This window comes from Vespa mandarinia, chromosome 2 (genome assembly GCF_050613455.1).
Source record: "Vespa mandarinia isolate Hongniang chromosome 2, ASM5061345v1, whole genome shotgun sequence".
Taxonomy (NCBI): domain Eukaryota; kingdom Metazoa; phylum Arthropoda; class Insecta; order Hymenoptera; family Vespidae; genus Vespa; species Vespa mandarinia.
In genome coordinates this window covers 6792104-6805593 of record NC_140811.1, presented here as the reverse complement: position 1 = coordinate 6805593, position 13490 = coordinate 6792104, and the positions used below count along the sequence as shown (strand labels likewise).

General features: G+C 27.3%; 5 protein-coding genes across 10 annotated transcripts; 3 read left to right on the top strand and 2 right to left on the bottom strand.

The window, feature by feature from the left end:
* Window positions 1–3: 3 nt before the first annotated feature.
* Window positions 4–3713, top strand: LOC118451547 (protein HID1). Of its 2 annotated transcripts, none has more exons than XM_035888210.2 (12): window positions 4–205; window positions 418–777; window positions 865–918; window positions 982–1205; window positions 1295–1536; window positions 1614–1844; window positions 1925–2050; window positions 2128–2384; window positions 2461–2704; window positions 2770–2915; window positions 2991–3157; window positions 3219–3713. In XM_035888210.2, exons 1-12 carry the CDS (start codon window positions 140–142, stop codon window positions 3439–3441), a joined length of 2340 nt encoding a protein of 779 aa, XP_035744103.1. In that variant the 5' UTR covers window positions 4–139; the 3' UTR covers window positions 3442–3713. The 2 variants fall into 2 exon arrangements, with proteins under 2 accessions (XP_035744103.1, XP_085511239.1); XM_085655113.1 differs by having other exon boundaries at window positions 3202–3358.
* A 153-nt stretch (window positions 3714–3866) lies between these two features.
* mRpS23 (mitochondrial ribosomal protein S23) lies at window positions 3867–4887 on the bottom strand. Its single transcript, XM_035888220.2, has 4 exons — window positions 4690–4887; window positions 4454–4615; window positions 4268–4373; window positions 3867–4179 (listed from the first exon to the last, which is right to left on the bottom strand). The coding sequence occupies exons 1-4, from the start codon at window positions 4731–4733 to the stop codon at window positions 4102–4104; spliced, it is 390 nt and encodes a 129-aa protein (XP_035744113.1). The 5' UTR covers window positions 4734–4887; the 3' UTR covers window positions 3867–4101.
* A 68-nt stretch (window positions 4888–4955) lies between these two features.
* Window positions 4956–6479, top strand: nero (deoxyhypusine hydroxylase nero). The gene is made up of 3 exons (XM_035888217.2): window positions 4956–5491; window positions 5598–5918; window positions 5996–6479. Exons 1-3 carry the CDS (start codon window positions 5212–5214, stop codon window positions 6304–6306), a joined length of 912 nt encoding a protein of 303 aa, XP_035744110.2. The 5' UTR covers window positions 4956–5211; the 3' UTR covers window positions 6307–6479.
* Window positions 6480–7728: 1249 nt separating this feature from the next.
* On the top strand, window positions 7729–10229 carry Glob1 (globin 1). The gene is made up of 3 exons (XM_035888218.2): window positions 7729–8586; window positions 9645–9870; window positions 9967–10229. The coding sequence occupies exons 1-3, from the start codon at window positions 8429–8431 to the stop codon at window positions 10093–10095; spliced, it is 513 nt and encodes a 170-aa protein (XP_035744111.1). The 5' UTR covers window positions 7729–8428; the 3' UTR covers window positions 10096–10229.
* Window positions 10230–10346: 117 nt separating this feature from the next.
* elgi (E3 ubiquitin-protein ligase NRDP1 elgi) lies at window positions 10347–13255 on the bottom strand. Of its 5 annotated transcripts, none has more exons than XM_035888211.2 (3): window positions 12713–13255; window positions 11716–12339; window positions 10347–11623 (listed from the first exon to the last, which is right to left on the bottom strand). In XM_035888211.2, the coding sequence occupies exons 1-3, from the start codon at window positions 12800–12802 to the stop codon at window positions 11354–11356; spliced, it is 984 nt and encodes a 327-aa protein (XP_035744104.1). In that variant the 5' UTR covers window positions 12803–13255; the 3' UTR covers window positions 10347–11353. The 5 variants fall into 5 exon arrangements, with proteins under 5 accessions (XP_035744104.1, XP_035744109.1, XP_035744107.1 ...); XM_035888216.2 differs by having other exon boundaries at window positions 10348–11623; window positions 11716–12363; window positions 12713–13251; XM_035888214.2 differs by having other exon boundaries at window positions 10348–11623; window positions 11716–12347; window positions 12713–13251.
* Between the last annotated feature and the right edge of the window lie 235 nt (window positions 13256–13490).

The window sequence follows — 13490 nt, the reverse complement described above, 5'->3', positions numbered from 1 at the left end:
GACGGCATGGTAGTCGCAACATGGCGACAATTCTTCATGCTTAGTCTGTTAGTATACAGATATAGTCCAACGTATACAGGTAGATTAATTTCTTCTTGTATTGCCGAAAACTGTTATTATTTTATAATACATCAACACTATGGGAAATGCTGATACAAAATTGAATTTTCGTAAAGCCGTTGTCCAATTAACCTCTAAAACTCAGGTGACAACACGTAATATCTTTCATATGAAATAAATTATAATCTGACGTTTCAATATGTCAAGCGATTATAAGACATGTTACTTTTTATTTTGATAAGTATTTTTGTAAACAAGAAAGAGAATAACATTTTTATGTTTAAGTAGATATTGTTACAAAATTATATGCTTTTTATATATATACTGCCTTTTATTTAAAATGTATCTGCATTATAGGTGATTGAAGCATCTAATGACACTTTCTGGGATCAATTTTGGTCTGAAAATGTGACCAATGTGCAAGACATCTTTACCTTAATTCCAGCTTCTGAAATCCGAATTTTAAGAGAAGAAGCGCCATCCAATTTAGCGACATTATGTTATAAAGCAGTAGAAAAATTAGTTAAAGCTGTTGATAATAGCTGTAGAACGCAAAGAGAACATCAAACAGTTTTGAATTGTTGCCGTTTACTTACACGATTATTACCTTATATTTTTGAAGATCCTGATTGGAAAGGATTCTTTTGGTCTAGTTTACCAGGAAAAGAAGAAGAAGAAAGTATACCATTAGCACATTCTTTATTAAATGCACTTTGTGTAAGTAAATATTAATAAGTAAGTGTAATATGTAATAATATGTGTATCATTATTTTCCTGGTATTATAAATAAACATTTTCTTATAGGATCTACTATTTTGTCCAGATTTTACAGTAGCTGCCAATAGAAAGTCAGGACCTGTAAGTGCGTTGCATCTCAATTAGATATTAATTTTTAATTTACTAAATTAACTTTTTTAATAGGATAAAGCAGAAGAATTGCAATCAATAGATAGTTGCGAATATATTTGGGAAGCAGGAGTAGGATTTGCACATTCCCCACCCAGATATTCAATTTTAGATTCAAATCGAACAGAATTATTAAAATTGTTATTGACATGCTTTAGTGAAACCATGTACAATCCTCCAATGGATTTGTCAATCACACCAAATAAATGGATTCAACGCTTAACTAGTACCGAAAATAGGTAAAATCTTTAAGAATTATGATGTTAGAGAGTCTGATAATTTTGATTGTTACACACATTTTGTGTTTATAATTACTTTTTTCTCATAGACATGCTTTGCCTATGTTCACATCACTCTTAAATACAGTATGTGCTTATGATCCAGTTGGACTAGGAGTACCTTACAATCACCTTTTATTTACTGATTCTTTGGAGCCACTAGTGGATGTTGCTTTACAGATTCTTATAGTCACTTTAGATCATGATACATCTGGTGAGATTCCAGCGGAAGAGGGCTCTATTGGAGATAATCTTTTTATTAATTATTTGAGTCGTATTCATCGTGATGAAGGTAGTTATTATGAATTGTTTTATATATTTATTTTCTATAATATTCAAAATTTTTTATTAAGTATTTCTTTTTTACAGATTTTCAATTTGTATTAAAAGGAATCACAAGATTATTAAATAATCCATTAATGCAGACATATCTACCTAATTCAACAAAGAAAGTACATTTTCATCAAGAATTATTAGTATTCTTTTGGAAGATGTGTGATTATAATAAAAAATTTTTATATTATGTACTTAAAAGTTCAGATGTACTTGAGGTATTAGTTCCCATACTTTATCATCTCAACGATTCTCGTGCAGATCAATGTAAATATTAATAACTATTATGTGTTATATTATTTATATTATTAAATTTACTATCTAGTTGATAATATCTTATATTGTAGCACGTGTTGGGTTGATGCACATAGGTGTATTTATTTTGCTTCTGTTAAGTGGAGAACGTAATTTTGGAGTTAGATTGAATAAACCATATACTGCTACAGTACCTATGGACATTCCAGTTTTTACAGGTAAACTAGCTATTCTATTCCCTTGAAACTTAAAAAATATATAGAACTACTGAAATTTAATTCTTTTTTGTACATAGGCACTCATGCTGATCTACTAGTAACAGTTTTTCATAAAATTATTACAACAGGACATCAAAGATTACAACCATTGTTTGACTGTCTTCTTACAATTTTAGTAAATGTTTCTCCTTATCTTAAAACTCTTTCTATGGTGGCCAGCACTAAATTATTACATTTACTCGAAGCATTTAGTACACCATGGTTCTTATTTTCTGCACCTACTAATCATCATTTAGTATTTTTTCTTTTAGAAATTTTTAATAATATAATTCAGGTAATTTTACTATATATTACACAAAAGAATTTTGTATATATCTGTTTTTTAATAACTCTATTATTTGTATTGTTAGTATCAATTTGATGGAAATAGTAATTTGGTTTATACAATAATACGTAAGAGACAAGTATTCTATGCATTAGCAAATTTACCAAGTGATTGTAATACAATTGCTAAGTCTCTTAGTAAAAGACAACAGCGACATGTACCAACAAGTACATATAATGAAAATACTAGTGAAACTACAATGGAAGGATCTCATCCCGCTCTGCCTGCAGAACCAGGAACTTTAAAAGCTTCTTTATTGGAAACTCCAGGTAATATATATCTATAAAAAGCTATAAATAAAAGTACCAAACATACATTTTTTTAATCTTTGCAGGTATAGAAAAAATGACAGAAAAAGAATCAGCACATCCATTAAGTCCTTCAGTGAATGTAGATATTGGGAAAACTAATAATCTTCAGAATTCTTTAGATAACGCAACTGATACAGCTACATCAAATAAATCAAATTCTATAATACCAGTATGCATATATTTTATATTTGTATATAAATATTTATACATATCAATATGTAATATATAACGTATTCACATTCAGAAAGGGGGAATCAGAGTAGCTGAGCAGACAAATATATCTAACAATGCCAATCAGTGGGTTCCTTCTAGTGAATGGGTATATCAATGGAAAAGTAAACTTCCATTACAAACTATTATGCGATTATTGCAAGTTCTTGTTCCTCAAGTAGAAAAAATATGTATTGACAAGTATGTATTCATTAATATATTTTCTATAAAACCTATATATTAAGTGAACCAATCTTCACAGGGGTTTAACAGATGAGAGTGAAATTTTAAAATTTTTACAACATGGTACATTAGTGGGTCTTTTGCCAGTTCCACATCCTATTCTCATTAGAAGATACCAAGCTAATGCTGGGACGACTGCTTGGTTTAGAACTTATATGTGGGGAGTAATTTACCTTAGAAATGTTGAACCACCTATTTGGTATGATACAGATGTTAAATTATTTGAAATACAAAGAGTCTAAATATTATGTATCTAAAGATATAAATCAGTTTACAGTAATTAGCAATTTACATTATTATTTATATAAAATGTTTATATTGCAAATGTAGTATATGCAGATGCTACTACTTAAAATTAACTTATTCAATGGAATTTTAATGTTTTGCATTGTATTTAATGAAAGAAAACAATAAATGCAAAAATTTTTTATAGATATAGGATTTTGGCAAGAAAATGGTGCAAATATTTTCTTATGTAATTTCATCATTCAAGCATTTAACCATATAATGTAATTTATTATTTATACCATAATTAATACTTGTCATTGTGTCTACATTTTTAAATAATCATATGTTGTAATATCAATAGAAAGGCTCATTTTATTTGTCTCTTTTATTTAAAGAATATTGATGCTTTTAATAAGATTATAAATTAATATCATAACACAAGTTATGATATTACACAGATGTCTACACAAAATTATATGTTCATTTAATGCATATTCATATTTGTATTCAATGCATTATGTTTCATATATTTTATTACGCATACATATTTATTACAAATAAGATTAACTATTCCCTTTTATGAAAGAGTAAATACCATGAGTGTATTATATATTAACTAAAAATAAAATGTCTATATGTCATATTACATATTATTCTTGTTTTTTTGATTGTTTTTAATCTTCTACATTTGCTGAACTAAAATTAAATTTTTCTAGTGCCTGTTCATAAGCTGCCTCATCAGACAAATTGAGCTATAAACAAAATTTTATTATTTAAATCCAGATGCTTTATTAATTATTTGATGGGTTAATCAAAAATATTTTTATCCATACTAATTACCATTCGTAATTCATTATATGTATCAAGAAATTTTTTTGTTTGTGACGGATACTTTTTATTACTTAAGTTTATTAGATCTAGATTTTTGCAATCCTTGTGAAATCGTCTATAAAATAGAAATATTTAAAATTACATTAATAAGAGCTTTTAATAAAGCCGTGATTTGTATATTGTATAACTTCTTACGCGCGTATAACGTCTTCTTTATAATAGATCGGTCTTATTGGTATATATGGTGCGACTCTATCATATTTTGGTTCATATTTGGGTGGAAATGCTTCATATATGGTATACCACAGTGGTTTTTCTGTTTCAGCCTTTGCACCTCCATATATTAATGATGAAATTCTACAACAATAATAAAAGTAAATAAAAGTTTATGGATAAAAATGATTAATTTATAATAAAATTTGAGGTCTTACCTCGTATAAATAGTTCCGACTTTTTCCACTCTTGTTTGAGCCATTATGGTTAATAATTAAAAATATTAAAATTTAACAATTTAATACAATATCCTGTAACTAACAAATACATGAACATTCCTTATGCTATATTATAGTATATACTTGCAAATGCTTCTAAGAAAATTATAGGTTATGTTATAAAACACTATCTACGTCACAGAGATAATGTGACCAATAAGAGCATATATTCTACCGCAAAAACTGCATAGGTTAATTAAAATTTCTAAGAAAATTTTGGATTAGTATAAGTTCATATCATATCACATGTGAATAAAACGAAGATTTTCTAAAACTATAAGCATATGTGAAATGTTTAGTAATCGAAACTTATAAAAAATGATTAAAGAGAAATGATTTCGCAATTAAATTGATTGCGTTATTAAAATATCATACATATATTATATTTTTTCTTATATAGTTTTTAAATCATTAATAAATAATTGATAATAATTCACTAGTATATTAATTTACCGAAGAAAAATGCTAGATATTAGTGAAAAAGAAATAGTGGCTATAGGTAATGTATTAAAGGATGAAGACAGACCACTTAAAGAACGATTTCGTGCATTATTTACTTTAAAAAATATTGGAGGTTCAATAGCTATTGAACAAATAAGTGAAGGTTTTAAAGATAAATCTGCATTATTAAAACATGAACTTGCATATTGTCTTGGTCAAATGCAAGATCCTTTAGCAATATCTATTTTAATTGATGTATTAAAAGATGATAAACAGCAACCTATGGTTCGTCACGAAGCAGGTATATCTTTTTATTGATGCAAAATAATATCGAATCCAATATATAATTATAATTGTACTCATAAAAACATGATAACTGTTCTTTAATTTTTTGGTCTTTTAATCAGGAGAAGCATTGGGTGCTATTGGAGACATGTCAGTTATACCATTATTAGATCAGTATAGTAAAAGTCTTATACCCGAAATTGCAGAAACATGTGAATTAGCCTTGAAACGTTTAAAATGGTTACAATCAAATGATTGTCAAGAAAATTTATTAAAAAGTCCATATATGTCTATTGATCCTGCTCCACCAGCAGAAATCACTGATATTCATAATCTAAAGAAAACATTACTAGATGAAAATAAATCATTATTTGATAGATATCGTGCAATGTTTGCTTTAAGAAATTTACGATCACAAGAAAGCATCCTTGCTCTTAGTGAAGGTAAACAGGAATAAATATTTAATACATGTTTATCATATAACTGTTTTTAATAAATATATTATAATTTTTCTCTGTAGGATTAAAAGCAGGTAGTGCCTTATTTAGACATGAAATTGCATTTGTTCTTGGTCAACTCCAAGAAGAGATTTCTATACCTTATTTACAAGCTTCTCTTGAAGATATAGAAGAAAATGAAATGGTACGTCATGAATGTGCAGAAGCATTAGGAGCTATTGCTACTCCTGATTGTCTCCAAATTTTAAATCAATATCTTCAAGATAATAAGCAGGTTGTGAGAGAAAGTTGTGTCATTGCTCTAGATATGTGTGAATATGAAAACAGTTTTGAATTTCAATACGCTAATACACTGACAAAAATTAAAGCATAGATTATGAATATTAAATCATAAACTATGATTGATGTTCTTCTATCTTCTGGATAATAGAATATGCTTTGTTTTCCAAAAAAATCCATATTACATAAGAAATAAGTAAATATCTTACATATTTTGTACTTATATATATAATAAGAATTTATATTAATGTAATAAAGATATAATTATTCACATGGCAAATAAATGAAATAAAAAGTAAAATAATATTGCTATTTATTTTTAAATAAAAATATATAAACACTAAGAATTAAGAAAAATTCTAATTTTAATTGATATCATTAAACAAAAAAACTACTATATTTTCTAGAAATGGAAAGATTCAGTGTTTTCCATATTTATAGGTATTTGAGAAATTTTAAAATCTTTGTCATTTGATATCTACTTCATTTTAAAGATAAATGACTGTCTTAGTATATAATAAAATAACATAATATATAATAAAGTAATAAACAGAAGAGAAATAATTGAACAAATAAGATATAAAGATATAAAAGTTTTAAAAAGAATTTAGAAAATAGTGGATACTGATATATTTTATAGTTCCGCTTTTTGTACTGTATAAATATTTTGTATTTCATTAAGGTAAATAATATAGCTTATATTAGTTTAATTAATTATAACATTCAGAGGTTATTTCATAATCATCTTCAATGTGCCAAATATTTTGTAAAACAAATAATTCCAGATTTTGTGCAAAAATCAAAGGTTAAACAAAAATTTGCAACTAAATGTATTATCATAAATACTCTGTTTATGAATTATTATAATATACTTTTACAAAGTGAATATCTATTATCATATATTGCAATAATTCATAAAGATATGACATTGATTGCAAGAGAGTTTGAAGTTTACATTTACTATTAAATACTAGCTATATCAAAAACAAAATTAAACGTATAAAACTAAATTTATTTAATACCAAATTAAACATATTAAGTAAATAAAGATATTATTTTCAAAATTTCATGGCTGATTTATTAAAAATTTTTATAGAAGAATTACCTAATATAATAATAGCATTACGATTCAAATAAATTGTTTTGATTGTCTACTCAATAAGATAACATATTTGACAAAGAAATATTGTGAAAAACTGCAGGAATTGGATAAAATATGTAATAAGAATAAAAAGGTAAGTTCATGTATTCTAGTAGATAGATTTTGAAAAAGTCTATAGCATGAAATTTTATTTCATAAAAGCGTAGTAGCGTTACTAAAAAATTCGCAATTTAAATTAAACGACTAGACTCTCTTTGGACTAATGTATTAGTCAAGTAAACAACGTTATTGTAAATATGGCTGAGTTATGTGATCAAATATAGGAATAGATACGTATGCACTTTCTATATGTCAAAAATAATATCTTATTTTGTTAGTTCATTCAAGTGTATATTATTCTTAATGTAATTACAATAATTTCTCTAAACGTGTTAATTGTTCTATCTCGTTATATGTATTAATTTGTTACATCGTTCTAAATGCAATGAAGGAGAATGAGAGAGAAAGATAGAAAGAGAGAAAAAGAGAGAGAAAAAAAAGCATAGATAAGTACATAAGACATAAAACGAAAATACAGGACTTTGTTGGTGGGAATAGTACGACAACCTTGTGAGAAGTAAGGAAATAACCGATGATACGTTAAAAGACGAGACACAATTGAAAGGGTCTATACGAAAAAGTATTATCTATTTATAACGAAAGAACGTGTATCTTGTAGCTTAGCCATTTTAGAGATCAAGCGAATTGAATGAAAGTACGCCGTCGTGTGGCACGTGATGTATCATAGAAAATTATATAAAGACTAGTGTGATCCGAATGAAGCGTTTAGTCTGTTGCTATCTTTGATACGGAGTAGTTACATACAGATCATCGATCGATAGATTGTAGCTGCGCGAAACTTCCATTTTTATTTTTTAAATCATTTTATTAAATATTATATTTTGATAGAAATCATAGAGAACAAATTCATGCAAATTTTTTATATGAAATTATAGTTTTAATCGAACGATTCGTTTTGATTAAAAAAAAAAAAAAGAAAAAAAAAGAAAATACATATAAACAAAATTTTTTATATGAAAAATTGTAATATTCTTTTATAAATCCTATATATAAAATGATGGCAACATTTAATCGTTTTTTCGGATTTTGGACAAATGATTCTAAAATTGACGAAGCTACAGGACTCACAGAAAGACAAAAGAAACTTGTACAGAATACGTGGGCTATTATAAAGAAAGATCAAGTTGCATCCGGCTGTGCTATAATGTTGGCGTAAGTAATTTTTTCCACTTTGTTATATTTCAATATTCAAATATAATTCACATATGATTTAAAAAGTTAAACAAAATTGAGAAGTTATTATTTTTATATAAATTTATAGTAATGATAATATGCAATTGCTTATTGAAAGAAGAATAAGCTATGTATAAAGTATATTTAAACATTTTTTATTTGTACTTTTTTTTCAAAATTTTGTTATTGCTTGTTGTTAATAAATGTATCAATAAATCAATCAAATATTCGCCGCGCTTTAACAAATATATGATTTTATTATGTCTGACTAATAAGTTTAAGACTAATAAGACTAATAAGTAATAAGACTAATTTGACAAGAAAATCGATTTTAACCCACCTACATGCATACGCTTGATTAATGTATTACCATTTGAAATTATACGGCAAATTTATGATAGTAAATATTAAATAGCATTATAAAGATATAAAGCATATATTATTTGAATTGCAAATTCAATATCTTCAGTTGCGCAATTATTCTGAAAAATATCAAAGTTCAAAATGTTTTATAAATACTTCTTAGCTTATCGAGATATTTTAACTTATCACGAATTTTTCTTATCATTAATCTAAGATAAATATTACGTAGACAAAAGAATGAAAATCAATCGAAAATAATGAGTAACTAAATAAATTATGGATCCTATATATAATTAGAATTGACATATTCTTAGACAGATCACCACCTGCAATAATCTTTATTCACAATATAGTTAACGTCTTTAGAATTAATACACTGCACGCGTTTTGCTGCGATTATAAATTAATAAAAAGAACATCAGGAAGCAAAGCACGTTTGTAATTTTTCATGAACGCAAGGAGACTATCTTATCAGTGATCAATACCTACGTATCGATCGATGCCTATACCATATACATGCACGAACAATGTGATAAATATTAATCTGTAAAATAATAGAATTATAATAAAATTCAATTTGCAATATGGAATAAAAAATTTTACCCCGACGCGCTTTTTAATGAACTTTATCGAATTCGAATGCAAATTTATTGCGTATTATTTTTTGCTTGCAGCTATTTCAAGAAATTTCCGGAACATCAGCAAAGTTTCCCAGCATTTAAAAATATGCCAATAGATCAACTAAATAACAATAAAAAATTTCAAGCTCATTGCGCAGGTATAATAGCTACAATAAGTACCGTCATTGATTCTTTACAAGATTTTGATCTATTAGTAGAAAACGTAACTATTTTTACGGAAAGACATAGGAAACGTGGTCAGACTGTAAAATCGTTTGAGGTATATACGATTATGTTTATTATAAAATTATGTTATTAATAAAAACAAAATCGCGATTTTTTTCATATTTATATAATTATTATTTTGATTGTCCAGGATTTAAAACCGGTAGTAGCGGAAGTTCTTCGAGAAGCTTTAGGAAAACAGTTCACATTGGAAGTAGAAGAAGCATGGAATAAAACATTGGACGTTTTCTTTTCGAAAATATATGAAATTTTGGGTTAAAAGATTATTTTTCTTTAAAAGTAAAAAATATTATATATTTTTAATATTATAAGAAAATATTACATTCCTTGCATGCATTTTATGGAAGTTTATATATTTAATGAAACTATCCTGACATATTCATATATACATACATATATGTAAACTATATTTTAGAAATATAATCTATTGGGATTTAATATATAAAGAAATGAATTGTTATTTAAAAAATCATGTTTATTAACTTTCTTTATCCATTTTCTGTTGCATTCTTGGTGAATATAAAATTACAATAGTTTATCTCTGATCAGTCATTCATGCCTATAAATTAGATATAATAATCTGTAACATTGATTAATTAAAAAAACAATTAAAGATTATTTGTCTAATTGTAAGAACAGTTATAAGATTACTATCGCTTTATTTTACAGTTTGCTATTAATGAGAGCCAAGAAAAATTGATAAGATTTTATGCATCATGAATTTCATGTATGAGATAAAATGAAATTACTTATATGAAATTTTAAACAAATTAGTTTTTTGTGCATATGATTATACAAAGCAGCGTTAAAGATGCTGAAAAGCATTAAACCACTGTTTAGTTATCTAATACTGCATAATGTCCTGATCATGTCATAATCATTAGCAATGATTTTACAATAATTTACAAGACCGATGTGTACATTGTATATTCAGAGATCGTTTCTTGTTTCTTAAGAACACATTGAGCACTTATCAATAGTAAATATTATATCGTTATAATCTATTCATTATTTTTTACAATTTTTTAAAATTATCATAATAAATCACTTAAAAAAGCCTAAAATATTAAAAAAATTTCCTGAAATAGATGATAAATAATCCATTACAAATGAATTAAAAATATTTTACTTTAAAAAATAAACAATTGATTATAATAATAAATTTGGAATCGTTTGCTATTCATCAAATAATCTCAGGAACTTTTCCAACAAATTAATATATCATATCACAGTATAACAATCAGACATTTAATTAGATTTTGTATGTGGCAATTGTGTCTGTACAATCACGTATCACAAAAGTTATGTATTAATCGTTTTTTACTATTTCTGCAAACTGCAGTTTGTGAGAGACGTTAATACACCCAAACCTCTTAAAATGTGCACACATGCATAAAGCTAATTTGTATGCATCATTGGGAAATCATAGCAAACATCAAGTAGATACACTCAACTTTTTGAAGTTCATTTTTCTTCCTAAAAGCACCATGATATTTGATGGCTCTTCATATATTTATTTATTCAATACCATGGGCAAAAATCATCACTAAACCAGGCTCAATAATCATATCTTCTGGCATGTGCGTATTATCGCAATGGAGGACTAAAACAGCTTGCTTTCCGGGCACTCTCTTGCATATGTAATATTCATATTGTCTTCTTGAATTTTGTCTAGTTTCCAGAGAATTTAAACCTGATGGCCATTTTCTTTCATGACAATTTTCCATTAGTTCATCAATGATGTGAGGTGGACAATTATTTTCGGACAATGTTCTTTTGACCATTATCTATAAAATATATAATATGTCTTAAAGAACTGCATATCAGAAAGTGATTCAGGTGATTCCTGTGTCAGTTATAATATAATAAAATAAAATACCTGCAATGATTCATCTGGCGTTGAGATCATTCCCCCCCATCTAGTAACTCTAGCACGAGGAAGAGTTGCAGACCATCTAACAACTTCGTCTCTTTCCATTTGATCGGCAATAGCTCTCATTGCAGGATTCGATACTCTCAATGCTCTCATAAAATCTTTTAATAAGTGTATTTCTCGCTTATGTTCATTTATTTGAAGTTGTTGTTCGCCTAACTCTCTTTTCATATCAGTTAGTTTTTGCTGCTGAGACTGTATTAAATTTCTAAGTTCTCTTACACAATTGTGATCTTTTAACTCATCTTTCGGAATGATGAGACTACAACCTTGTTCACATAACATTGGTCTTTTGGGATTATATTCACACTGTTCCAAATGTGATACTAAACTGTCCAACTTGATGCTTACTTGACATCCATACATAATGTTATCGCAACTGATACATAAGCGAGCCAATAAATTTCGTAGAATTCTTGGAACTGCTCTCAATTGTGCAGAGGTAATGGGAGTACGATCCAAAGGGCAAGTCGGTTGTCTGTTTATCCATTCGTTGATACATGAACGACAGAAAGCATGTTCACATACAGGAGCCTGTAACATATTCCTCACCTGCCAGTCCTCATAAGCCTATAAAACTATACTGCAAAACTGCTATTTTTTCATTGGAAACAGTATATAAAATAATAATTGTTTACGAAGAGAGTTATATTTTATCACCATCAGAATAATTAAAAAAAAATAAAAAAATAAAAAAATAAAAAAAGAAGTAAAAAGAAAAAGAAGGGCCGGAAAGTTATTCACAAGTTAAATTAACTGAATGAAACAAAAAGACAATTAATAATGGTTTACTCAATTAATAAATACAACAAACAAAATATAATGTTAGACCGTGAATAAATAAATAAATGTACATAAAAAGCGAGGTTAGTCTTGGCAGTTCGCAATTAAATACATTTCATGAAGATATAAAAGGAATTTATAAGAGAAATTCTGACAATACCTGGACGGGATCCTCAAGAACACCGGAGCAAATCGGACAGACGAGTTCTTCGTCCACATCTCCTTGAAATCGGTTCACATCGAACCCCATAACTCACAACTTTGTAACTTTTTAGCTAACTAGATATTATGCCTTCTCCAATACTTCGTTCAATATTTCGCATAAACCGGACGAAGATCGTTCGTCTCTCTCGAACTTCGGTTTCAATGGCACAGATCGACGAGAAAGCTCAAATATACAATATATGTGTATATATGTACATGTTCATATACATATACGTATGTATGTTATACCGTTACTTTTGAAGAGACGAGACAAGCTGTCCGTTGCGAATATTTTGTACGAGAACAAATCGACAATTGGCAATGATCGTGTTGTACCGAAAAATGAAGGATTACGATACACGATATAAACGTGTATATATGATATAAACATGAATATGTAGTACAAGTGTGTATACGCGATACAAGCGTGAATATGCGATACAAGTGTGTATACACGATACAAGCGTGAATACACGATACAAGCGCACCCTTCTGAATCATGATAGACGATTTTTAATCGGCAAAAGAACGATTTTCTAGTTTTACCTATTTACGATTACACCTCAATTTCAAATTAGATCTTCATCTTTTTTTTTATACTTATTTAATTATGATTTTTAATCACGAAGAGAATTTTACATAAGACATATATTTATACATTTTGAATCAAGTAATTGATATAAATGAATAAAAACAAGAGAAAAACGTAATCGTGACAAATGAATTAAATAATA